The 21,412-nt window shown below is 39.7% G+C and overlaps 1 protein-coding gene across 1 annotated transcript in view; it reads left to right on the forward strand.

Moving 5' to 3' along the window:
• The first annotated feature begins 11,170 nt into the window (after positions 1-11,170).
• The window catches only part of LOC117507425 (DDRGK domain-containing protein 1-like), a 30,575-nt gene continuing 20,333 nt past the window's right edge, over positions 11,171-21,412 (forward strand). Inside the window, exons 1-3 of the mRNA XM_034167295.1 lie at positions 11,171-11,374; positions 16,743-16,892; positions 21,142-21,260. Coding sequence (XP_034023186.1) covers positions 11,284-11,374; positions 16,743-16,892; positions 21,142-21,260 — 360 coding nt within the window. The 5' untranslated portion in view covers positions 11,171-11,283. The remainder of the gene's footprint in view (positions 11,375-16,742; positions 16,893-21,141; positions 21,261-21,412) is intronic.

Below are 21,412 nucleotides of genomic sequence, written 5' to 3' on the forward strand. Positions count from 1 at the left end.
TGGGAGGAAAACGTGCTAAGAACCGTTTCGCAAATAGCGGATAACTCTGCCTACATTGTCTTATGCAGGATTTCCGTTATGATTACTGACAATTTTCCTCGATTTAATCCCTACCACCTCTTTACACTGTACGCATTTATCATGGACGTCCTTTGTCATGGTGTAAGACAACTCCTGGAGAGATCTGAAGTCCTGACCGTCCTACAGAAACTTAATACAGCGATTTGTCTGAATAATGGCGGGGATGTTTTACACCAAACCCTGCAGATGATTAAACAGTAAGTTATTTTTATGTTTTTTTTTAAATGAATGATAAAAAATGTGTAAAACAATAATTTTCTGTTTTTAAGTTGCGTGTGTTTGTAATAAAATGATATATATATATAAACAAGGATTTTCTGTTTATTCGTCATTCACATACTTGATGCCTTACATGAAGGCTGAAGAAAGATTGATGAGAAATGTGTATTATGACCCTTCAAATCCCGGAAGCTTCGGCGGTGTGAAATGCTTACAGAAGGCTATCAAAGCCGAATCAGGGGTTAAACCCTCCAGGAAAGATGTGGAGTATTTCTTGTCTGGGGAAGATGCTTACACTTTACATAAACCCGCAAGAATGAATTTTATCAGAAATAGGATGTTTGTTACAGCCCCTATGAAACAATTCCAGGCTGATCTCTGCGATATGCAGGCTTTATCAGCTCATAACGATGACTATAAATATCTCTTAACAGTCATAGACATATTTAAAAAAAAAAAAACATATGCCAGGCTTCTCAAAACGAAAACAGGTCGTGAGGTTGCAAATGCTTTTGCCACCGTTTTACAAGAAAGCGGAGTCCCACAGAAATTGCAGACTGATGCTGGGAAAGAACTTTTCAACAAGGTTTTTTCAGCCCTCATGAAAAAAAAACAGCATAAAACATTTTTCAACTGCCAGCGATCTGAAGGCCTCAGTCGTTGAACGCTTTAATCGGACACTAAAAACCAAGATGTGATTGTTTTTCACTGCAAACAATACACGTTGTTACATCGACGTGCTGCAGGATCTGCTTAAAGCCTATAATGCATCTTATCATAAAAGCATTAAGATGAGTCCGAATGAGGTTAATGCTCAAAATATCGATCAAGTGTTTCAAAATTTGTATGGGACTTTTCCCCTATGCACAAGGCCTATGAAGTTTAAATATAAGGTTGGTGATATAGTCAGGATCTCCAAGCTCAGGGGAGTTTTTGATAAAAAATATCAGAGTTTTACAGAAAAGTCTCAGTCTCCCCAGCAGTTCGTCTCGGCCACAATGCGGAGTTATTGAAGGGGAACGCCCTGTATCCGTTATCACGGATTAATGTGAAAACCTATGTTATCCCTCACAATACCAGAATTTGCAATCAGGAAAATCTGTTTCTGGGGGTCATGCCGAAATACGTCGTCCTGGGTATGGTGAACCACAATGCTTTCAGTGGAAAAAGGGATTTATCCCCGTTTAACTTCTGAAACTACGATGTGGAATATCTGGCTCTAAGCCAAAATGGGAGACAGGTGCCTTCTAAACCCTTCCAACTGCAATTTAGCAATGGGATCTCTGTCTGAGAGTTTTATAATTTGTACACAGCCACAGGGAGACATTTGAAGGATCTTCCTCTCTGTATAACTGGTGACAATTTCCCGTTGGGATACGCCTTTAACCTGAGTCCAGAGGAGGATACGGGGGCATTGTCACCAGTTTCTACAGGCAGTCTAAGGCTTGAAATGGGTTTCAGCGTGGCGACCCCGCATACGATAACGCTAGTGGTCTACGCGTGGTATGACTCCATTCTGGAAATTAACTCCAAACAGCAAGTGTTGGTCGATTTTTACTGAATCATGTACACCCTTGAGTTGGAGGCCGTGATGAGGCATTTAGCAGGAAACATTTTCAGAGGAGTGTGGGCCTGTGATGAATTAGATCGCATCAAAGCGAAACCGCCTGCTTTTTTCATAGTAAATACCCACCTGAGGCATTTACTGAGGCATTTACCGAGTGAACACTGGCTGGTGATCACTGTTGAAAAAGATGGTGGAGCTACGTTTTTTGATTCCTTCGGATTTAGCCCGGACTTCAACCTGTACCCCAAAGGTATCCTACAGTATTTGGAAAATCAACGTGGGATTACAAAGATTTTCTATCATAGTCCAGCGGATATGTAGAAGAATTGTTCACTTCTGGATAGAAGCATGAAATTTGGCACAAATGTAGCTAATTATGTCCTCTTTCATATAAAAGCAAGACCCACCTCAGATCTTGCATGGTTCTTGCGTTATTCAAGATCTCTTACAGAAGAATTTCTTCAGCCTGGGGAACATTTGGCTGTTTCTTATCTCAACTCACAAAGGCAATAAACTGTTTCACAGAACGGAAGCATGCTTCATTCCCCCCCCCACCCCCCATCAACACTCCCCACTCCGACGTCTGCTCACGTAATTTTTTTCCCCTTCTGTGGGGGCGGTGCAGTTTTAGCTGCAGCCCCCGTTCCTCCCCTCAAGCTGATGGCGGCACATCTCAGGGTTGCTGCATGGCCTTCACCCACTTGCCCCAATTCGGATAACGGTCTTCTTAAAACTTAGTGCACGTAAACAATGTCAAATGTGTATGTGCTGTCTTTAATTCTGATGTGTGCCATTATTACGGTAAACAAGTAATTGTGGACTAATTGCTGTCTGAGGTAACTGGAGTGTAAACATAATTTCTCCACTGTGAGATCAATAAAGTATATCTCAAGTACCACCTCTCTTCATCTTCCTTTAATGGAGGGGCAATCTCTGCATGGCCATTTTGGAAAATATTTTCCATGAAAGCTAAGAAATGATCTCTCATTTCTGGTTTTCTGTCAAAGTTGTGGATCAGTGACATGAGCCGATATATAGCTTGTGGTCTGTTATTTGGGAGTCTTTGGTGTGGTGATTTGAAAGTTAGTGGAGCTGTCCAACTGTTGTTTGCATCCTTTTTCATCCTTTGTTCCATTATTTTCATGAAAGCATTGTCTTGAACAGAGGGGGAGACTTGATTGTCATTTTTAGTTTGTTCAAACACATGACACCCAAGGTGGTCTGATTCACAACCAGATCTGTCACTAGGTTGTGGTAGGTTGTGGCAGGACATTTGGACCCCGCAGGGTTTCTCTTTCACATTGAATAGACTGGGGCAAGGCTGGACGCACGTTGGCCGACCTCTCTCTGTCGTGTTCGTGTAGAAGGCGTTTACTGTTACTGTTTTGTGAACGCCACTCAAACACACATTTCCCACTATAGCCCACCCCAAGTGTAATTTTTGTGCAAAGGGTGCATCGTTGGGGCCACTTATCTGCTTATGGACTTTGTGCACCCTGACGATGTCCTGTCCAAGCAGCATCAGTATGTCAGGGCTTGACATAAACCAATTTGCCCCACAGGGTCAGTAGAATTTAGAAGTTAGTGGCCCACAGTGTGGGAGCACTGGCCCATGGCCCATGGCGAGAGTTCATGATATTCCACCCTGAAATCCTGCAAATAAAACTGCCTATATAATATAAACCAATCCAGAAATAACATAAAATAGTCAATGGACCATGAATAAAAAAAAAAAATGAATTTAGCAGAGGGCATTTTTTAGCAACCCTCAGAGTTGGCTAACTTACAGTCAGAAATATAAAATACAGATGTAGGTCCATATCAAAACTAAAAATTATGCCTTGTCTGGATTGGAGTTATAGATCTAAAAATTGGAAAAAAAAAAAAATTATGCTTGGCTCCTTTGCTAATGTTGTCGCTGTGGGGTTTCCACAAAGGCAAGCTGGTTAGACTTTTAAACTCGCTTCAAAACAGCCAGGGTCTACCAGCACCAAGCATATACTTTACTTACTTGTCAGCATACAACGGCTAGGCCCTGCAGATTTGGCAGAAAACCTCATTCTTCTCTTGGTCATGACCAAGTCACGGCCATTTCTCTGGCCAGGTCAGGACAAAACCTCTCTTCCTCTTGTTTCTTTCATACAGCCTGTCTCTCTCCCTTAACTCATCATCACTAAGCTTCCGCTTCTGGCCAATTCCTTTAGCAAAACTTTTTCCTGGTTGTTGTCCGGATTTGGGTGGATGTAGTTTAAACATATTTCAACTAGAATTCTAAAGCGTTCTGTTAGATTTGCGTCTTGTCTTCATTTCCTGCAGCTTCCTGTGCATTTAAAGATGTTAACGAACATTGCTGAAGTTCGGTGACAGAAATGGCCAAACGCACGCTCCACACATCGACAACATACATTTCAATGTGCGCGAGATTCTGTGGGAGCATGGAGCATGGTGTGAGACCAAAACAAACATGGTGGACTTGGTGAAGTTTGATGACATGGAGATGTGAAGAAATTTGACTTTGTTGCCGCAAAATATAGTAAAATAAATAGAAATTTGCATATTTTTGTAGTGGCCTGAGCGGGCCATCATTTGATAAATTGTATTGGCCCGCAGTGGCCAAATTAGCGCCGGGCCAGCGGGCAAATGGCTATGTCGAGTCCTGGATGTGGGCATTTGGGTCAAGCTCTGGGATGAGATGTGCGACACTCTTTAAATGAGAGTGATGGAGTGCCGCGCTGGGCGTCGGTATCTCCTCCCTGTTGTTAGGAATGTCACTGCACTCGATCAGAGTGGGCAGGGGGACATTGACTGTGCCAGACGTAACCAGTGGCTCTCCTACCCATTGTCTCTTTAAGATCAGCGCATGTTCTTAATGAGTAGGGAGAACTAGGGCCATTGTCATTAAAAATCTCACAAAACTCTGAATGAACAAGAGATCTGTTACTCTGTTCGTCATGAATTGCATACAGCCTGACCGCCTGGTCTGGGTGGCCTGCTGGGTATACCTTTACAAGACAGATTTTTGAACATGACCTGTCAGTAAGGTTTCCACCACAGACTTGAGTGCATTTGGAAGTGATTTTGCTGGGCAGACTAGCACCCTGCTCTTTGCCGTGCTCTACATCAGGGTCAGTATCTTTGCTCCAGGGGGCTGGGCCTGGGTGAAGAGCTGTATTGTGATAATCATTGCCACATTCAGAGCATTGCACTTTAGTTTTACATTGTTTAGAAAAATGTGTTGTAGAGGCACAACATCTAAAGCAAATGTTGTTCTCTTTCAGAAATGTTCTGCGTTCTTCAATGGGCTTCTCACGAAAAGCTCTACATTTTAGAAGAGCATGGGGTTTCTTGTGTACTGGGCACAGTTTATTACAATCATCTGTCATTTTTATTTTGTTTGTGATCCATATCTAGGGTTTGGAAGTACCTCTGTTTTGTGTACTGACACTTCTCTCTGTTTAATTTCCAAGAGGTTTTCTCAGATCTGTGGGCTGTGTCAAGACGAGAGGTAAATTCAAAGCAGGGGTCATTTTTGATATGATCTTCATTGACTGCCACTTGTTCATTTTGAATGAGTGAGTGTCATCAGTAGTGGAGCACTCGGGTTAAACAGAGGGGTCGCTGACCTCTGTTTGACAGGCTAATGGGTGCTATCTTAAACCGGCAGTAGGTGGGTGAGAGGTCAGTCTATTGCAGGGCCACAAAAACGCATACGGACAAACAACCACAGTCTTACTCAGACCAACAGTCAACTGAAAGTTTCCAAATAACCAAACCTGCGGGTCTTTGGAAGTGGGAGGAAGAGTTCCAGATTGACCGCACACAAACACGGGGAATAACATGCAAACTCTCCACAGAAAGGCCCAGGCTGGAAGTGATCCAAGGACCTTTCTGCTGTGAGTCAACAGTACTAACCACTACACCACCATGCCATCCTATGTGTAACATAAAAAATGGAAATATTTGTATCGCAGTTTTGTGATTTAAGTAATTTTCAGTGAGATAAAAATTAACTTCTGCTGCTCCACTGTTGACTTTTTGGAAAACCAACATTATATCCTTAAAAGCATTCATCAAACTTTAGTTTTCTAACATTAAAACATTAACAGTGGTGTGGACTAAAAGTTAAAGCAGTAGTTCTTGTTCAGTGCCGGTTTAAGATACAGAACATTTTAATTAATTTTTGTATTTGTAAAATGAACATTTGCATGCTCATTTAATTTCGGGCTATGACCAGCAAGGGGCACACAAGACATTACTCTCAGTCCTGATGAATTTCATCATCTGCTAAATATCCATTCATAGTGATAATAGGATGTCTGTGTATTATCTGCTAAATATCCATTCATAGTGATGATAGGATGTCTGCATATTAATAATCTGCTAAATATCCAGCTCAATATAATAAGGTGTGAGGGACACCACATCTACTGACTGTACTCATGTTAGTCACAAAACCTAAAGTACCTCAGGAAGTGTGCTGACGAGCGTGAGACCTCACCCCCTCCTCTTTCACAGACCATGGCATCAAACCTGGTACGGTCTCTGCGTCCATGATGATGAGATGGTTCTCTAAACGTCGATCTCACCCGTCTGGTCACAAGGTCGAGTCTCTCGCAAATACACACTGTGTACTCCAGACTTAAATGCAACCATGCCCCAATCCATATAGATGCACCACAGCTGTGAGTCCTGACGAGCTGCACATGACCAGCCTCAGGTGATCAGGGTAACTCAGCCACACAGCCACTCAGTCCTGAATGCATGCCACCTGGAAGGAAAAACAAAAGACAGAAAACAGAAGACAGAAAACAGAAGACAGAAACAAAAGCCAGCCAGGCACCCCAGCCACACAACATGCATATTAATAATCTGCTAAATATCCATTCATAGTGATGATAGGATGTCTGCGTATTAATAATCTGCTAAATATCCATTCATAGTGATGATATGATGTCTGCGTATTAATAATCTGCTAAATATCCATTCATAGTGATGATAGGATGTCTGCGTATTAATAATCTGCTAAATATCCATTCATAGTGATGATAGGATGTCTGCGTATTAATAATCTGCTAAATATCCATTCATAGTGATGATAGGATGTCTGCGTATTAATAATCTGCTAAATATCTATCCATAGTGATGATAGGATGTCTGCATATTAATTTTCTGGAACAAAATTTTGTGGAACAATTTTGTGGAACAAATAGGTGTGAATCAGGTGTCCCCTATTTAAGGATGAAGCCAGCACCTGTTGAACATGCTTTTCTCTTTGAAAGCCTGAGGAAAATGGGACGTTCAAGACATTGTTCAGAAGAACAGCGTAGTTTGATTAAAAAGTTGATTGGAGAGGGGAAAACCTATATGCAGGTGCAAAAGATTATAGGCTGCTCATCTACAATGATCTCCAACGCTTTAAAATGGACAAAAAAACAGACGCATGGAAGAAAACGGAAAACAACCATCAAAATGGATAGACGAATAACCAGAATGGCAAAGGCTCACCCATTGATCAGCTCCAGGATGATCAAAGACAGTCTGGAGTTACCTGTAAGTGCTGTGACAGTTAGAAGACACCTGTGTGAAGCTAATTTATTTGCAAGAATCCCCCGCAAAGTCCCTCTGTTAAATAAAAGACATGTGCAGAAGAGGTTACAATTTGTCAAAGAACACATCAACTGGCCTAAAGAGAAATGGAGGAATATTTTGTGGACTGATGAGAGTAAAATTGTTCTTTTTGGGTCCAAGGGCCGCAGACAGTTTGTGAGATGACCCCCAAACTCTGAATTCAAGCCGCAGTTCACAGTGAAGACAGTGAAGCATGGTGGTGCAAGCATCATGATATGGGCATGTTTCTCCTACTATGGTGTTGGGCCTATATATCGCATACCAGGTATCATGAATCAGTTTGGATATGTTAAAATACTTGGAAGAGGTCATGTTGCCTTATGCTGAAGAGGACATGCCCTTGAAATGGGTGTTTCAACAAGACAATGACCCCAAGCACACTAGTAAACGAGCAAAATCTTGGTTCCAAACCAACAAAATTGGTGCTCAAGGCGCTTCACACAACATAAAAATTTTTTTTAATTTAAAACACAATAAAAAGACAACCATAAAAGAATACAAGAATAAAAGCACATCATAACACTAATGATAAAACAGGGAAAACAAATGAGTCTTTAAACATGACTTAAAAGTCTCCACAGTATCCAACTGCCGAATGTGTGCCGGGAGATCGTTCCACAGAGCTGGGGCACTGGAGGAGAAAGCTTTGTGACCGTCAGACTTTTTATTCACCCTGGAAACACACAGAAGTCCTGCACACTGAGAATGCAGGGCCCGAGCTGGTACATAGGGTCTTACCAGGTCAGCCAGATAGGGAGGTGCAAGCCCATAAACAATTTTATAAACTAATAAAATTACTTTAAAATCCGATCTTGCAGCAACTGGAAGCCAGTGCAGGGACACCAAAATGGGCATAATGTGGTCAAACTTTCTGCTTTGTGTCAAAAGTCTGGCAGCAGTGTTTTGAACCAGTTGAAGACCCCTAATCCTGGACTGCGGTAAGCCAGAAAATAGAGCATTACAATAGTCCAATCTAGAAGAGACAAATGCATGAATCAAAGTCTCAGCATCAATGTCTCTAATGTGTAGGTCAAAGGACAACGTAGGATCAAAAATTACTCCAAGGTTCCTCACTTTATCCGTATGATGTATAACACACAAACCTAAGCTAAGTGCTAGCTGATCAAATTGATGCCGATACCTCGCTGGACCAAGAACCATAACTTCACTCTTATCAGAATTTAAAAGTAGGAAGTTACTAGACATCCAACTTCTTACTGATGCAAGGCAATCTTCCAAAGATTTTATGTGAATAAGATTACCAGCAGTTATTGGCATGTACAGTTGAGTGTCATAAGCATAGCAATGAAAGGGAATCCCAAAGCGCCGCAGTATATTCCCAAGGGGTACTACATAAAGGGAAAAAAGCAAGGGGCCTAAAACGGATCCCTGCGGAACCCCAAACTTCATGTCCCTACGATAAGAGGAGGTGCCATTACACAATACACAGTAAGAACGACTGGACAGGTATGACGTCAACCATGCAAGAGCAGTTCCAGTAATCCCAAAGTGATTCTCCAGCCTATTGAGTAAAATATGATGATCCACAGTATCAAACACAGCACTAAGATCCAGCAGCACCAAGACTGTAGTGGTATTTGAGTCCATTGCTCACAAAAGGTCATTCACTACTTTAGTAAGTGCTGTCTCTGTGGAGTGATATTTTCTAAAAGCAGACTGCAGTGGCTCAAAAAGATTATTCTCAGTGAGGTAGTCCATGAGCTGTCGCGAAACCACTTTTTCCAGGATTTTAGAACAAAATGATAGATTTTACATGTTCAATATTTCACCTGATTGATGCTAACAGTTGTGCATTTGGTGATAAAAGCACCAAATTTGACACAGATTTAGCCAAACATATTACAAAAAATTCTCAATATTGAGCCATCATGAATGTTCATCATGGTTGCCATGGCAATCATTTTTCAAAATGAAAATTCAAAAATGCTCCAGTCATGCTCCAATTGTCTGCTCCAGTATTTTAACAAAATTGGAGCAACTTCTCACTGCTGTACAAACTGAAATTGACATTTAATTGTCACCATTCTTGCTGTTTTTACCCCATAACTCCGTAACATTCAGTCACAGATAGTCCAAACTATCCCTTTTTGGAATCCTTATGATCAGACAAATAATGTGGTATACTTTTGAATACAATTGGGGCATTTTTCCATTTTCATTTTGAAAATTGGCTGCCATGGGTGACATATTAGAAATGATGGCCCAATATCCACTTTTATTTGGAATGCCTTTGGCTATATGTGTCCCACTCCATGCTTTTATCACAAAATGCACAATTATTTTGCCTTTCTGCTGCACTAGGTGAGTCTGCAGTGGTATTTTCTATATTTTTCCAAATATGGCAGCATCATCTAATCTTTATATGTACCACAAAGACAGTGTCTCTGTCAATACAGTTTATTTATATAGTGCCAAATCACAACATAAGTTGCTCCCAGATGTGTCAGAAACAAATGTATAACCCTACCCACCACCCTGAGCAAGCACAGTGAAGACAGTGGTAAAGAAAAACTCCTTATAATAGCTTTTATTTCCATACACACAAATGCATTGGGGACACTACATATCCTACTCCAAATCAAAACATGAAGAAAAATGTATCAAATTGTTTTTACTTTATGGAAACTGAAGAAAAGGAATAATATTAAACTAATATTTTTAAATTTTGAAAAATACAGACTGCTAGACTGCAGATAATAGTATAGTTACCTGCAGATCAAAGCTAATTTGTAATTCAGTGAATGTGCAGAAAATTACAGAAGTAATCCACAAATTATGCATCAAGCATAATTGCTTTGTGGTGCCTTCTGCCTGGGAAAAAAAAAATATATATGCAGTCTTCTTTTATTCAGTCATTCATCTTCTGAACCCATTTACTCCTGTTAAAGGTCACAAAGGGACAGAAGCCTATGTCAGCTGTCACTGGCTAAAAGGCAGAGTCCACTCTGAACAAGCCACCAGTCTATTGCCCAGACAGACAAACTCGATGGCACTCACACTCACACCTATGGCCACTTTCAGAGTTTCCATTCCATCAAATAATGCATGTCTTTGGAAGTTGGAGGAAGCTGGAGCACCCAGAGGGAACCCACGCAAATGTGGGAAGAACATGCAAACTCCACGGAGAAAAAGTGGTAACATCCAATTGATAGTTTATTTTATTGCACGTTCCCACTGGCACATAACATAAATAAACATTTGAATACTTTAAAATCATCCTAAATTTTAAAAATAGAAAAAAAAACACACCATAGAATAAAATATATCACAAATATTAAAATAAAGAAAATTTCAAATGTCATGACAATATCTAAGAAAAAATATATAATTGGTCCTAAAAACAAAAACCTTTCAAATAATGCAAACATACCAGTGAATGGACAGGATAAAGCTGGTGCATAGCACCTCTGCAGGCCACCCTACCAAATGCTGAAAGTCAAAAACAGTAAAGGAAATAATTATTGATTTATACTTAATAATATATTATTGTTATTTAATCAAAAAATGCTACCTGATAAGACAAGTAAAGATTGAACATATATATAAAGAAAAGATAAACTGTACATAAGCCACTATTTCACACTCCAGTCCGGTAGGTGGCGGTAGTTAGTGTGTCAACCGGCAATATAAAGCATTGGAAGAAAAATAATTTGTTAGCCGTAGTGCTTGAAGCTCAACTAGCTTTGCTGACTTCAACTTGTGCAACTGTATACGTTTTAGATTTAAGTGTTCCTTTTCTTTTATTTGTTTATTTCTTTTGTAACCGTATGATGGATCTTGTACTGTATGCTGTAGCAGCTGTCATTCTTCTTGCGCTCATTGTGTTTACGTTGAGGTTTCGGCGGATAGCACAGGAAGGTAAAAACCTCTGACACGTCCTTTCTAAAATGCACTTTAAAGTTTGATCCGACAAAACTAACGTTTGCTTTGTGAGCAAATAATTCAGAAAGGAGCGTTAAACACTCTAGTATGTAGACGTGGTGTTTGATATTTAAATCTTGTGCTGAGTTTGTCCACGTCAGCTGTCACTGTTCTTTATTACTCGCTCACCTCAGTGAGATTATTATGTTTTGAATTTCTTGTTAATTTGTATATGATTTGTAAGAAAAAAATATGCATAAAATCACACACGAGAACAACTAAATTACAAACTCCATTATTGAGGAAAAAAAACTTGCATATGTTTACTTTTCTTAACCTCTAAACAGTTTATAACTGTTCTGTATGCAAGGGGAGGGCCCACTAGTCTTAACCTCTTATATTATTTGTTGGCGTATATTACAATCCCCAAATCATTTTAAAGTTCACAAATGACTGTAATACTTTCAAATAGTTAACAAACCAGATCCAGTTTTGTTCAGTTTACAAAATTAAAACAGGATTATGTTGACATACACCATTAATCACCTTTAATAGATAATGTGCACTGACATCTAGGGATGTCCCGATCACGTTTTTTTGGCCCAGATCTGATTCTGAGTCATCCAATTTTGAGTATCTGCTGATACCGAGTCCCGATCCGATACTTTAAAAAACTGAATGAACAAATGCTAAATATATAATAATTTCATTTTAATCACCTTATTTTATTATCACTTAAAGTAGACCTGCATTGAAATAAATGTGGTCAGATCTCAGAAAGAAATAGCTGATATGTATTTATAAGACCCTTATGAATGCAGTAAAGTAAATCTAAAAGCCCAAATTTGTAATTCAGCGGAGAAATCTTCATTTAAAAAATTTGCAGCTAAAATTTGGCCCTCAGTGAAAACTGTTTGTACATCCGGGTCATTGCAGTGATGTCCGGCAGAAGATGGAGCGCTCCCCCCTTCAGTCCGATCCTGCATTGAAATTGATTTTATCTGTTAGTAATGTTACTGTTATACACATCCTGGTTTCAGCATCCAAAAGTAAGCTGCAATGAATGTGAGATACAGCTCTGCATGCTCAGATCAGCGGCGACATCGACAGCGGGCGACATTCTTCCCCGACGCCTCGCTCTCTGCCTCCGCTGCGCTTACTGAGTCTGCAGGCTCAGTAAATGCCGAAGTGGGCCACTCACATCGCCCCCGTGTCTGCTGTGCAGCCGGCACCACGTCCCTGTCTACTGAATGGAGGTGCAGCCAACTTGGCAAAAGTCCAGAGACTACGCTTGCTGTTTTGATGTGGAGCGGCCGGTGACACCTGTTGCTGCAAGGACAGACTTTCCACAGCGCCGCACGTCTCGGTAATCGGAGCTACAGAGCTCCATGGTCGCTGAGAGAGGTTTATATCTTTTTAATGACCTGAATTCTTTGCAGGTCCTGCCTCCGTACCCCGCGACGGTAACACCGGAGGCGAAAGACAGTAGATTTTCAGTGCGACACCACTCAATCAAACGGGTGTATGAAAAAGTCCCCCAAAATAATTTTCAAGCACAAATAAAAGAAATGTGTACTCACCAAACGTGCCGCAAGACAATATGAAGTTTTAAAAAAAGTAGATCCTTCCGTATAAGACAAGAAAAAGGTGCAGATGCAAACTGATGTAAATCCATAAATTACAGTTGGCGCGCGCAATGCATGCTGGGATAGGGTCTTTTCCCTGACGTCTTGGCAGCGTCCCAGATGTGATGACAGTTTTGCGGAGGGCTAAATTTTAGCTGTAAATTTGTCATTTTTAAATGAAGATTTCTCCGTTGAATGACAGATCTGGGCTTGCAGATCTACATTCAGAAGGATCTTATGTGTAAATATGTCATTTTTTGGTCCACGGATCTGACTGCATTTATTTCAGTGCAGGTCTACTTTAAACAGTGCACTTCTCCTTGAGGTAGCTTGAACAATCAAGTAACAATCTACCAGATTTAAAAAATGTAATGTAATTTCCATGTTATTTTATTTGTCTAAAAATAAATGTCAAAGGTTCCTTATGTTAAACAAGAAATTATCTAATCTGAAATAACAGGTGGTTTTAATTTATAGATGAAAGGTTTCTAAAGAACCATTTATTGATTTAGCTATTTTAATTACAAGTGTTCTAAACTTTTTAAAACAGTAGTCAGAAATTTTGAGGTAACAAAGAACAACAACAAAAAAAAAACATTTCCGAGGATTTTTCTACAGACACGTGGTTTCTGCACTGATCTGTGGTTCAAATCCCTGCCTGACTGGAAAATCACTAAGGGCCCTTGGGCAAGGTCTTTAATCCCCTATTGCTCCCGGTGTATAGTGAGCGCCTTGTATGGCAGGACCCTGACATCGGTGTGAATGTGAGGCATTATTGTAAAGCGCTTTATAAATACAGTCCATTTACTATTTGTACAGATCAGTGGTTTCTGCCACTAGTCTTCCGTGTTTTGGACCGACGCGTCGTTCCTATTGGACAGTGCAAAGCTACGTCACAGCTCAGAGTGTCGAAAGTTCAAAAGTCAACTTGAAAAGTAAAAGGGGAAAAAAAAAACTTACATTTGCGTCTTGACAGTCCTCAGTGTACCCCTCTGATGTTTCATCAGTGTTCAACAAGTTCAGAACAGCGCAGTGAGCGCGAATGAAGATGGAAGCTCTTTAAGACGCGCTCCTAAATGTGATGAGTGTGCACGAGCGACGTGCGCACACCATCTCTTGCTCTGTTTTGCAGACAAATGATCACAGGACAATTTGTTTTTTTTCTTTTTGTTAATCAGATGACAGATTGTTGTCCTGAGGCCTTAGTCAGCATCGGGTCCTGCTGCGCACGGAAGGATGACTGAGCAAACGTTTCGGTGGGAAAGTGTCCATCATCCTCTTGTCATTCCATCGAGGTGTCAGGCTGAGCGCGTAAACACACAAACAGCAGTTCTGCGAAAAAAAACTTTGCGCGTGTAACTCCCCCCACCTCTGTCCGGGTTACAATTCCATCTCTTCTTCCCAAATTCACTCCGCAACTCTTGTTCCCTTTTCTCCTCTGGAATCGGTTTCAGCTCGCGTGTGCGAGAATGTCTGGTTGAACTCGTTTTTTTTTTTTTTTGTTCAATTTAAAAAAAAAAAAAAAAAAAAAAAAAAAGATTGGGTTGAACTTTGACTGCGTCAGCCTGCTGACAAGCGGCAATGCGCGCTCCTGTCAAAAGTGTCACGTCAAAAGCCGAGCTAAAGCGATGCTTCTGACTCCTCTAAAATAAAAAAAAAAAAGCAGTGCGTCTGACGCCTCTGACGCTTCCGACTCGTGAAAGGCCCACTAATCTGCAGTAATGAGCCTGAAATAGTGCTGATCAAAATAATGAGGATAAAATCTATATCGGATTCCTGATCGGGACGCAACGTCCGATTTTGATCAAGTCTGAAACCACGTGATCGGGCCCGATTTCCGATCATGTGATCGGATCGGGACATCCCTACTGACATCACACGCAACACGTGGTTTTGTGTCCGCAGCCATATTGAACGGCAAGCTCCGTGCACACCACAGCATGGCCGATGCTGAATCGTTGGTAGATGGCCAAGCTAATTTGTCTGATGTAGCAAAAGCACTCGATCCTGAACATCAGAAGAGTTATTTAGAGTAAAAGCAGAGACTCAGTGTGGATCCCTACACTATTTCCCTTGAGAAGTTCCCCAGTTTTATCTATTTTGAGTGGAAGCCAGATGTGCGGTATCCAGAGTCTTGAGACATTTTCAACTCCTTTATCAGGACTCCATCATTCTACATAGGAGAAGCCCTGAAGACATATAAATGTTTGGATGCCTACAGCGTCTTCGCGGCTGGATGGGTGCAGATTGTGGTTATCAGTCGCAGATATACGTTTTACCAGCTCTGCTAAAGCGTTGCCAGTAAAACTCCTTTTTAAAAGTCAGTTTGCAACCGTAAATTCCAGCATCAACGTCTGCAAATCATCAGACACAACAGGATTTTTCCCTATTTAGTCTGCATGTGTATAGATCTACCAGAATACACAGAATGGATCTGGCAGCCGGTATGGATCTGGTACTGACAGTAAGTAAAGCCGTGGTCCTAACAATGACTTAATAGGGGTGTAACGATTCACTAGCTGCACGATAAGATGCATTTCATGATTCAGTACATAACACGATATGTAATCACATCACTGCCGTTTTCACTAATTACGTAGAAACTAATCTGTGGTGAATGTTTTAACATTAAAGAAACAAATTATTCTGAAGTATAAATTGTAATCCTTGATATTGTTTCCTATTTGTATATTTTCAACATCATTTATGATTCTTCTGCAAGAGGTCCTTATTTCTTCCATACAGTAGTTACCTTTTCATGTTATTGTCACAGAAAATATTAAACAAAACTGATTTCATGTGGGCTTCACAATGTGATTTATCATGGTTCAGAATACGTCATTGCACCTAATACAACCCCAATTCCAGTGAAGTTTGGACGTTGTGTGAAATGTAAATAAAAACAATACAGTGATTTGGCCCAATCACTGACTTGGAAGCATGAACTTCCTGTTCAGTGCATGAGGATTTAGGCCCGCCCGGTCAAATTTTCAAATGCTAAAAGCCTCATGCAGACATTTTGAGCCCCAAGTGGCCTCTTTTTTTTTTTTTTTTTTAAATTGAGAACTTGCAGACTTTTCCAAAGGGAATTACCCATAGTTCATAGCGTTGGGAGCTTAAACATGGGATATGTGGGGAATCTGGAAGTGTAAAAAAGGCAAATAACTGCTACAATGAAAACGGTCAAGAATACCTGGCATATTGGGTTTGCAGGTATGAATATGAACCAGTTTAACTGATAAATGTGCCATAAATTAAACTTACTAGTTCATGTTAAAACTGCAATCCAAAATTTATTAACAAGAAAAGAGTCAGTTAGTCAAAGTAATTTGCACTTGAAGCAGATGACCAAGAAGTAATGACTGATTTGCAAAAGCAATTTGTAAACATGCATTCATACCAAAGGACACATCAAATTTACAGAAGCACCAAAAAGACAAATCCAGATCAGTTTGAAAATGAAGGAAATTCAGTTCATGTTAATGTGTTCTTCCAAGTTAGCCTATGACTAACTTGGTATAACCATAGCTTGTAGTATCATCCTGACCATTCCATGCCCTGTAATCAAAATATAACATTTGTGTTTTAAATAAATGTTTGCAGTCTGTAGTTGCACATCAAATATGACCAAATTTGGCAGCCTGGGATCGACCTAACCCAGTGTTAATGTTGCCATGAAGATTGTATTGTTGCACATGCAGTAGTAAGATGTGGTCATCTTTTTACCCCTGTGTGTTCAGATGTTGAAGAGCAGAGGAGGAATGTTCTCCCAGCAGCACGTCACAATCTGGGGGCACCAGAGGAGCGAGGAGCTGGCATGCCTCGTCGAAGGAGAAATCTGGCTACAGTGATGGCCAACAGGCAACCGCAGAATGAAGCATTTGAAAATGGTGACTATGTTCCAGTTAGCTTGATCTTAAATTTTCTTTCAGATACTAGTGTCAACTGTTGTACGGTGATTAAGACATTAGCTCTGACGTACATTATATCAGCAAATAAGCATTAACATGTACCAGCAAAATAAACCAGCTATCTCATTTTACTGTTGTTTTGAAATTGATTGAACAGTCATGGCTTGTCTACAATCATGTGTGCAAGTTACATGATCAGGTATTATCTGTTGTTTCTGAACAAATTACCAAGTTCTAAGGTACAGGGGCAAATGGTGTGTGTGTGTGTATGTATGTATGTGTATATATATATATATATATATATATATATATATATATATATATATACACACACACACACTATCAAATCGAAAAATCTTTTAATTATTATTGCTAGATTACTGCAGCGGATAAGAGAATATTTAGAGCGGAATCCTGCAAATGGTCATAAAAGCATCAAATTCAGCAGAAATACTCCTCAGACTCCTCTTTTGAAAAAAACGTTTGGCCACTTGAATTTTCAATCGGTGGTCAGGTAGGGGTCAATTGAAGAATTACACAGAGGTCAACATTAAAAGATGCTCCAATCATATTGAAAATATTCCACATTATTTGCCTGATCATAAAGATTCCAAAAAGGTATAGTTTGGACTATCTGTGACTGAATTCTATGGAGTTACAGGATAAAAACAGCAAGAATGGTGACAAAGGTCAGTTTAATTTTGTACAAGGGTCAAAAGTTAAAGTTGCTCCAATTATGATAAAAAGTGATGCAAATTACTAGTTGAGTTAACATGGTTTTAAAAAGGAATAGTTTTGACCATGTATCATCCTTACCTATCACGTTACGGGGTAACATATGTCATAGAATCCAATAGACGTAGACCTTGTTTGACCTTTACTTTTTCCCCCTACCTGACCACCGATTTCAAAAGTCAAGTGGCCAATCGTTTTGTTTTGTTTTTTCAAAAGAGGTGTGTCTAAGGAGTATTTCTGCAGAATTTGATGCTTTTATCACCATTTGCATGATTGTTTATCTGCCGCACTAGATGGAAAATATTGATTGGAAAAAAAGTCAAAGAAAATCACGTTATAAAGGTTCATTTTTCAAATGTTCAACATTTATGTTTATCCCAAAATGTGAAGTAAAAGCTAAAATCCTTTATAGTAATTGACTGTTGCAGTTTCTAAATTTTTATTTGATGAAAACCAGAAACAAATTGGATAAAAATGTGACAAGTTACCACTTACCTAGCTTAATCTTTGCTATTAATTTCATTTAAAAAAAAAAACTGTAGAATATATAAGGCCTAAATGTTATTTATTGCCGTATATACAAAACACATATTGATTAATTTATGTCACTTTATATATGTTTTAAAATTATAAACACTGTCCATGTATATTTATGAAACATATAAATTTATCAGCCATATTGTGAAGTGAATTTTGTGTCCATAAAATTGAGAAGCATCCACAGACATGCATTCAAGGACTAAAGGGTAATTATATGGATGAGAATATAATAGAAATGACAAGTATTACAATGTATCAATTGAATTCCAACAATCGAAGATTTAAAAAAATGTATTTATATGCTTATCACAATCCTAGACATGGTGTAGATCGTTATATTTATCATTGAAAATACACATTTGAAGATAGAAAAATGGTTTAATATTAATTAAGTAAATGGTAAATGGACTGCATTTAAATAGCGCATCTGCATCAGACGCTCACATTCACACAGACACGCTCACACACTGATGTCAGGGTGCTGCTATGCAAGATGCTCACTACACACCAGGAGCAACTCAGGGATTAAGGACCTTGCCCAAGGGCCATTAGTGATTTTCTGGTCAGGCTGGGGGTTTGAACAGAGGATCCTCTGGTCTGAAGCCCAACGCTTAACCACTAGACCATCACCTCCTAAATACAGTTTGAATTATTAGCTATGCTGTTAATGTCCTATATATAAAAGTCCTTGATTATGTTCAAACAGGTCTGATCAGTATGAAAGCAAGTAATATAGTGAAAGAACAACTTGTCAGAGTAAATGTATCAGATTTTCATACAAATTCTTGGATAACTGTTCAACTGAAAGTGGCTTGTATGTAAAGATTGCATGAAAATTGTACAGCTGTACCGCTCTGAGCACACCTTATCTTGTCAGATCTCAGAAGGTCCTGGTTAGTACTTGGCTGGGAGACTATGTAGGAATGTTGTGTGAAGCTGAAAGAACAGCAGCAACCTTTGTTGTCTGCAGAATTTTAGAAAAGCACTCAGAGATCACGATGTACTTACGTATTTGAAGTAAGAGTTGTACAAAAATTGTGCATGTCAAATGTTTGTGCAGTTCTGCTTTTCCAATTTTGAGATATAATCTTGAGATTTATAGCACTTCCTAGTGTCCAACTGAAACTATTTTAATCCAAGTGCCTCTCTACAACATGCTGCATCAGGCCTGTGAGTTTCATCCAGATTGGCTTTGCCATGGTGAAGATACGCCCAACTTGATGTTTTTGGTGTTTGGAAGAGGAACTTCTTCTAGCATATTTCGCTACTTTGTGGGGAAAAAAAACAAAACAAAGCAAGGCACAAATAGGTGTGGCCTAACTCATGGCATTCAGCTGAAGCCAGTAAATGCGTCCATATAAAGCATTTGAATGTCCGATGTACCATGGGAGTTAAAGGCCAAAATGCAAAAGGTGTTGTTATAATGCCCCCGTAAGTAGATTTGTTAAATATTTTTGTGCCTGAGTTGCGTGCAGGGTTTTTGTGCCAGACCTGAAAATCTCACCTCCATAGCTTCTTTGGTCTATGCTCCAGTATTACATTTTTTTTGGGGTGGGGGATCTTAAACAAAAACAATAGGGTTCCCTGCTGGGAATAGGGTATCCTTGCTGGGGCTTGGTGTACAAGACCAGCAATAATAAAACATGCAAATGTTTTATTGTTGTTATTATTTTAATATTGTTCACAAAGTGGTGATCCTCAATCTTTACTTGTGAATGGCTGAGCCTTTTGGGGATGCTCCTTTTGTACCCAGTCATGACACTCACCTGTTTCCAATTAGGTGTTCTTTGAGCATTCATCAACTTTCCCGGTCTTTTGTTGGCCCGTCCCAACTTTTTTGAAACGTGTTGCAGGCATCCATTTCAAAATGAGCAAATATTTGCACAAAATAAAGTTTATCAGTTTGAACATTAAATATCTTGTCTTTGTGATGTATTCAATTGAATACAGGTTGAAGAGGATTTGCAAATCATTGTATTCTGTTTTTATTTACATTTTACACAATGTCCCAACTTCATTGGAATTGGGGTTGTAAGTATAATTATCATGGCTGTGGGAAGAAGGTTTGGGTTGGTGGTTGTAGTGGTGTGTCTCTAAGTCGACAAGAACACATCCAGAAAGGGTACATACGATATACAGCACAAACTTTACTTTGATTTTTAACCCCCTACAGGGCACGGACATCGGACACACACATAGAGATACATTATCAACATGAACAAATCGGCAGATTCTAGAATAAAGCCAACTAGGTGTTGCAAGTATCATTGCCACATTCTGTTAAAGAATATTTAATTTATATAGCGCCAAATCACAACAAAGTTGCCTCAAGGCGCGTCACACAAGTAAGTTCTAACCTTACAACCCCCAGAGCAAGCACACAGGTGACGGTGGTAAGGAAAAACTCCATCTGATGATTTGAGGAAGAAACCTCAAGCAGACCAGACTCAAAGGGGCGACCCTCTGCTTGGGTCATGCTTACCGACACAGTTGACAATACAAATATACAGGAAAGTTTTGGGAATCCATACTGGTATACAGTACAGGAGGCTTGCAGAAAAAGACACCCAGCCAAGGGTGTCGTCGTCGTCTTCAGCTTAATTTTAAACCAAGAATACTTAGGCAGAATTGCTTATTATGCTCAAACATTTTTGTGTAAATAACAAGAGGGAAGCGACTTTAAATGCTTTAATACACTAATTTATTTGACTATTTTTTTCTGTCATGGTACCCCCTGTTTTCGAGCAGCGCTCCCATTTGCCATGGCTATGTTAGTATCGGTACTTCCAACGCGAAAACAATGAAACACAAAATGACAAGTAAAATGAGCAACAGCACACTCTGGTCTGTTGAGTTGTGTTTACAGTGACATAATTTTTGAATTGATGCACTTAACTGTACAGACACAGATTGTCATTGGTAGTAGATCTAAAGGGTGTGACATTTTTCCTAGGAGAAAACCTTATGGAGGAGGAAGAGGTGGACCAGCAGACTGCCCAGCCAACAGCCAGAGTTGGAGCAAAGAAGCAGAGGAAATTGGAGGAGAAACAGGCTAAAAAAGCTCAGAGAGAGGTGGGGGACACACTGCCAGGTTCAGTCTGCAAAAACATTTGCTGCACAGCAAGATGGACCTGAAATAATGAGGGGAGTTTTGTGACTTTACATGGTAAGGTATAATTAATAAAATGCAGTATTTAATATTGCTTTTAATATAACCCCACTTC

Source organism: Thalassophryne amazonica, chromosome 3 (genome assembly GCF_902500255.1).
Source record: "Thalassophryne amazonica chromosome 3, fThaAma1.1, whole genome shotgun sequence".
Taxonomy (NCBI): Eukaryota; Metazoa; Chordata; class Actinopteri; order Batrachoidiformes; family Batrachoididae; genus Thalassophryne; species Thalassophryne amazonica.